The sequence below is a fragment of the Mastomys coucha genome, unplaced genomic scaffold, assembly GCF_008632895.1.
Source record: "Mastomys coucha isolate ucsf_1 unplaced genomic scaffold, UCSF_Mcou_1 pScaffold18, whole genome shotgun sequence".
NCBI lineage: Eukaryota > Metazoa > Chordata > Mammalia > Rodentia > Muridae > Mastomys > Mastomys coucha.
In genome coordinates, this window is record NW_022196900.1 from 88,556,004 (window position 1) to 88,562,464 (window position 6,461).

Consider the following 6,461-nt stretch of genomic DNA (forward strand, 5'->3'; position numbering starts at 1 on the left):
GTCCTGAGTTCAAATCCCAGCAACCACATGGTGGCTCACAACCTCCCGTAATGAGATCTGACACCCTCCTCTGGTGTGTCTGAAGACAACTACAGTGTACTTATGTATAATAATAAATTAATCTTTGGGCAAAAGTGAGCAGGGTTGACCAGAGCGAGCAGAGATCCTAAATCAATTCCCAACAACCACATGAAGGCTCACAACCATCTGTACAGCTATATATGTACTCATATACATAAAATAAATAAAATACATCTTTAAAAAAAATCAATAAATGAAAAAAGAAAAAAAATCAATAAATGGTTGGGTGTGGTGATATATATATACATATATATATATCACCTTTATATATATAAAGGCATATATATATATATGCCTTTCCTAGAACTCAAGCAGCAGAGAAAACTTCAGGGCTAGCCTGTTCTATATAGTGAGTTCTAGGACAGCCAAGGCTACATATAGAGAGACCTTATCTCAAACAACAATAACAAATACCTGTACAAACACACTCTCACACATCATATTTTACATGTCAAACACGAGGCCTTGCATACAGTACTGCAAAGTAACAGTACCGTATACACAACTGACTTCTTCAACTCAGAGCACTTTACATACACTCCTTTCCACAGTTACTTCACCCAGTTCTATGTGTTACTTTTGGTGTTTAGAGAAAAGGTCTCGCTATGTAACCGGCTAGCCTTAAACTCCTGAGCCTCCACTTCCTGTGGGCTGGGAATATAGAGATACACTACAATGTCTGCCTTTTAATCCACTAAGGAGCTGAGACCACAGGCTGGTGCTAGTGTGTCCAACTCAGTGGTTTTATATATACAAACTCCTATATGTAGTTCCCTAGCTCCACTGTTTCCTGTGTTCCACACTTACATCCCCATCTAATTTGTAATGCTTCTATTCGGAGACCTTACAGTCATCTCAATTTAGTGGCTAAATGGAACACTGTGTACTTAGCCCATTCAAAGCCCTGCCGGGCCAGTGGTTAAGAGCACTCTGCACTTCCACAAGTGCTGTGCTAAGTTCCCAGCACCCATGTCAATCAGTGCACAACTGCCAGCCCCAGGAGGACCTAATGCCTCTGCTCTCCATGAGCACTTATATTCATGTGCACATACAGACACACACGTGTCCTAAATAGTTTCATGTCAATTCAAGACAAGCTAGAATCATTTCAAAGGGAAAACTACAGTTTGTAAAAGAGACCTTGCAGAGTGGCCTGTGGGCACACCTGTGATGCATTCCTACCCCCACCCCTCAGACAGGGTTTTGTAGGAGTGATCTTTTTGTGCATTGTGTAAAGGTCATCTTTTTATTATTCAAAGGCTGATTTCTGTAGTGGCAGGAATCTGATTACCCTCCAGACTTTGGTAATATTATTTTTATGATGCTTCACCTGTTTTAATATTCTGTAAACATCTTCTCCATCACCTCCTGATTGGTTTAATAAAGAGCTGATCAGCCAATAACAATGCAGGAGAGAATAGGCAGGACATCTGGGCAGAGATAGGAACTCTGGGAACGAGTCAGAGGTTGGAGATTCACCATCCAGACAAGGAAGAAAAAACAGGCGGCAGTCCTCAGGAGGTGACAGCCATAGATTAGTGTAAGTGTGTCCGTGACAGAGTGGGACCTGGAAGAACATGATGAGGAAGCCCTCCCCCAACATACGCCCAAGACGCCTTCATTACGCTGTTTTGTCACAGCAGTAGAAACTTTTAAGACAAAAGAATTTAAAAAGAAAAGTCTTTAAAAAAAAAACAAGATATGACCAAACCAAAGTTTAAAGCTCAGTTAATGAATCAAATGAAATAAAGCTGGGGCTATATCTCAGTGGAAGGGCTTTCCAGCACGCTGAGGCCAAGTTAAATCCCTAGGACCACATAAACAAAGCAGTCATGAACTGTGAAAACAATGCCTTTAAGGGAACCATGCCTCTGCCTCTGCAGCCGTGGGGCAACAGCAATGTGAGGACACTTGTGAGTCTTGGAGAATGACGGCTCCCGGACTCAGTGAACTCACCTGTGAGTTGGAAAGGAGCATGAATGAGCCGCTGCTGAACACCCCTGAGAAGCTCTTCTATCTCCTTCTGGATGTTGCAGACGACCTCCTCCATCAACCCCACATCAGCTATCCCCTTCCAGAACATCAAAGTGTCCTCTGGCACGAGCCGGATGAGACAGAAGGGGAACAGAGACATTACCCAGATACCTCAGCACGTGGCTACAATGTTCACTTCAATTCAGAAGGATTCTGTATTAAAACATGAAAGCCTGGCTGCCTCCACCAGCTGGCTAACTGTTAGCCCTGCAGTCACTACAGGCTTAGAATATTTACCTCAATTTGTCAAGCCCTTGATTTTTTTTTTTTAAGGATTTATTTATTATTACAAATAAGTACACTGTAGCTGTCTTCAGACACACCAGAAGAGGGCGTCAGATCTCATTACGGGTGGTTTTGAGCCACCACGTGGCTGCTGGGATTTGAACTCAGGATCTTTGGAAGAGCAGTCATTGTTCTTACCTGTTGAGCCATCTCACCAGCCCAAGCCCTTGATTTGTTATGATTCTGGCTATAAAAACAAGCATCTCACTCCAATAAAGATATTCAGTTAAGTATTAATTAAGCATTCAGTATTTAAGGCTAAGTATTACTTGATTAAATTCAATTTTAATTTTGCTTTCGATTAGATAAGATTTAATGTTATGAAGAATAGCCAATAAAGATATTACACTAAATATTAATTAAAGATTAATTTTTATTAGTTCTACATTAAACCAAACAGCTTGGGTGGGAGGGCCTACAGGTTTCCCTAGAATGGTCACTAAGTCTCTTTATGTATGTACCCAGCAAATAGCAATAAATATTAAATGGATGATTAGCAGAGAAATGTGAAGATGCTTTTCTTGGTCCCTCTAAGGGATTAATAATCACTATTATTAAGGGGCAAGGATGACGGAGTCAAACAGTCAAGCGGCTCAGTACCAACGTGCACTGTGTAACCGGCCTCAGACTACCTTAAACCCCACCCACTCAGACTACCTTAAACCCCACCCACTCAGACTACCTTAAATCCCACCCACTCAGACTGCCTTAAATCCCACCCACTCAGACTACCTTAAATCCCACCCACTCAGACTGCCTTAAACCCCACCCACTCAGACTGCCTTAAATCCCACCCACTCAGACTGCCTTAAACCCCACCCACTCAGACTGCCTTAAACCCCACCCACTCAGACTGCCTTAAACCCCACCCACTCAGACTACCTTAAATCCCACCCACTCAGACTACCTTAAACCCCACCCCATCAATGTTTCGAATGTGCTTTTGCAAGACAGTTACCTAGGGTGAAGGATGGTCCCAGCTATTTCATCACTTGTGTTTCTGAGGAAAACCACCAGAGGTAACAGAAAGGCCTGCTTTGTGATCAACAAGGCTAGAACCCTCAGAAGGACCTGAGCTGTACAGGAAAGTACCTGAGATCTCCTCAGACTCTTTCTTTATGCCCTCCTCTGTGGCCATGGTGACAGCAGCGGTGAGGGCTGAGTTCCACTCCAGTCCCGCCTCTTCCATGCTCTCCTCTGAGATGGCGATCTGTGTGATGTTCCCTAAGGAGAGTCCATTAGACACAAAGCAGTCAAGTTTCCGAGAACAGTCTAGCTATCTTCCCTCACCTTCACATAGAGACCGATACTTTAACATGCTGCCTCTTGCCCATATTTAAAAACCCACATCTTTAGGTAAGCCAGGATGTATACTGAGTTTTCCAAAGAAAATGTGTCCTACAAAGGAAAAAGCTCTCTTCTTATTCTGAATAGAAGAACAGAAAGCCATACAAAGACAATCTGACTCCCAGTCAGATGTTTTTGAAAGTGACTGAGGGTAGATGTGGTTGCCAGGCTACCTACTCCACACTTAATGAGGATGAGAAAGAGCTAGGATTACTTAAAACAGCGTGCTTGTCATGAGTCCTACTACAAACGTGTTTGATAATAAGCATCTAGAACATCAGAAGTTGCCGTAGCTAATGGATCTGCCTGGGATGCGAAAGCAAGAGAAACAGAGGAAAAAAACAAAACAAAACAAAACAAACAATAAACCGAAAACCAAGACAAACAAACAAAAAACCCACAATACTTAGGTAAAGATACATGGCTAACAGATACAGGTCTGAGACTGTAGGATGGAGGATCAGTGGTCAAGAGTATTTGTTGGTGAAGGGCACCTAGGCTCTGAGAGATTTTCCTTCTACTCACCCATTGGTTACTCTCAGAATATGAGGATTAACCAAAAATTAAACCAAAACCAACCCCACAAAGCCATGTGAGGTAGGTCAGGAGCTGAGGCAGAATGAGAGCCATGAGTTTGTTGTGAGCCTGGGTGCCACTCTACTCAAGGCTTTATAATAGTAGTTGAGATGCATTTTATTTAAGTCTGGTGTCTCCAGAGGCCATGACTGAATCTGTCAGAATTCCTATCTGTACATCCATGTGCTCATTCCTCTTCTTCTCCCTTTCTCTCTCCCCTCTTCCTCTCCCCTAGATGATAAGAGGAGCCCCAGACCCAAGTTCAAAACCACCAAAGGTTAGGCTGGAGAGATGACTCAAGTGGTTAAGAGCAGTAACTGGCCAGGCAGTGGTGGCACACACCTTTAATCCCAGCACTTGGGAGGCAGAGGCAGGTGGATTTCTGAGTTTGAGGCCAGCCTGGTCTACAGAGAGTTCCAGGACAGCCAGAGCTACACAGAGAAACCCTGTCTCGAAAAACCAAAAAACAAAAACAAAAAAAAAAGAGCACTAACTGCTCTTCCGAAGGTCCTGAGTTCAAATCCCAGCAATCACATGGTGGCTCACAGCCATCTGTAATGGGATCTGATGCCCTTTCCTCTCATGCAAGTACATATGCAAATAAAATAGATACGAATAAAATTACATAAATAAATCTTAAAAGAAAGCTTGCCAAGCAGTGGTGGCGCATGCCTTTAATCCCAGTACTTGGGAGGCAGAGGCAGGCAGATTTCTGAGTTTGAGGCCAGCCTGGTCTACAGAGTGAGTTCCAGGACAGCAGGGGCTACACAGAGAAACCCTGTCTCGAAAAAAAAAAAAAAAGAAAAGTTCATGGAGGCTGGAGAGATGGCTCAGTGGTGAAGAGCACTGACTGCTTTTCCAGAGGTCCTGAGTTCAATTCCCAGCAACCACATGGTGGCTCACAACCATCTGTAATGGGATCTGATGCCCTCTTCCGGTGTGGTGTGTCTGAAGAGAGCACTGGTATACTCATATAAATAAAATAAATAAACAAATCTTTTTAAAAAAAAAAAACTAAGAAAAGCTCAGTTGAGGATAGTGTCACCCCAGCATTCAGGAGGCAGATGCAGGAGACACAAGCTGTAGGCCAGCTGGGACTCCACACTCAGATTACGTCTGATTTCACATAAACAAGACAAAACAACCACCCTAAGTCTGAGAGCAGCTGGTCTACACAGCCAGACTCTATAGGAAGACTGTATCTGAAAAAAACAAATCTTGAGGGTCAGTGTGCGCCCACCCTCCTGCTCATCTGTGAGAAGTCTAGCCTAGGAAGCTGGGGCTCACTCAGGCAGAACACCTGTTGCACACAGTAGTCCTCTCAGCTGAGTCACTGAAGGATTTGTCATTCCAATCTATCTCTCTAACCTTATCAAGTCTCCTTCAAGCCTGAAGTGCCTCGAGAGTGACATGAAAGTAAGAACACTGTGAGAGCACTGTGAGAGCACTGTGTGAGCACTGTGGGAACACTGACAGAGCAATGTGAGAGCACCGTGTGAGCACCGTGGGAACACTGACAGAGCAATGTGAGAGCACTGTGGGAGTACTGTGAGAGTACTGTGGGAGTACTGTGAGAGCACTGATCACTGTGTGAGCACTGAGTACTGTGTGAGTGCTGTGAGAGCACTGTGGGAGTACTGAGCACTGAGAGCACTGTGTGAGCACTGTGAGAGTACTGTGAGAGTATTGTGGGAGCACTGTGAGAGTACTGTGGGAGCACTGTGGGAGCACTGTGAGAGTACTGTGAGAGTACTGTGTGAGCACTGTGAGAGTACTGTGGGAGCACTGTGTGAGCACTGTGAGAGTGCTGTGGGAGCACTGTGTGAGCACTGTGAGAGCGCTGTGAGAGCACTGTGTGAGCACTGTGAGAGTACTGTGGGAGCACTGTGTGAGCACTATGAGAGCGCTGTGAAAGCGCTGTGGGAGCACTGTGTGAGCACTGTGAGAGCACTGTGTGAGCACTGTGAGAGCACTGTGGGAGCACTGTGGGAGCACTGTGAGAGTACTGTGGGAGCACTGTGAGAGTACTGTGGGAGCACTGTGAGAGTACTGTGTGAGCACTGTGAGAGTACTGTGGGAGCACTGTGTGAGCGCTGTGAGAGTACTGTGGGAGTACTGTGTGAGCACTGTGTGAGCAC

General features: G+C 44.7%; 1 protein-coding gene across 4 annotated transcripts in view; it reads right to left on the bottom strand.

Annotated features, from left to right (window-relative positions):
* The window catches only part of Gmeb1 (glucocorticoid modulatory element binding protein 1), a 37,842-nt gene that overhangs the window by 4,807 nt on the left and 26,574 nt on the right, over positions 1 to 6,461 (bottom strand). For all 4 annotated transcript variants that reach the window (XM_031378901.1, XM_031378904.1, XM_031378902.1 and 1 more), the window contains 2 exons: positions 3,493 to 3,624; positions 2,038 to 2,175 (listed from right to left, as the gene is read on the bottom strand). In XM_031378901.1, the coding sequence (XP_031234761.1) occupies positions 2,038 to 2,175; positions 3,493 to 3,624 (270 nt within the window). The remainder of the gene's footprint in view (positions 1 to 2,037; positions 2,176 to 3,492; positions 3,625 to 6,461) is intronic.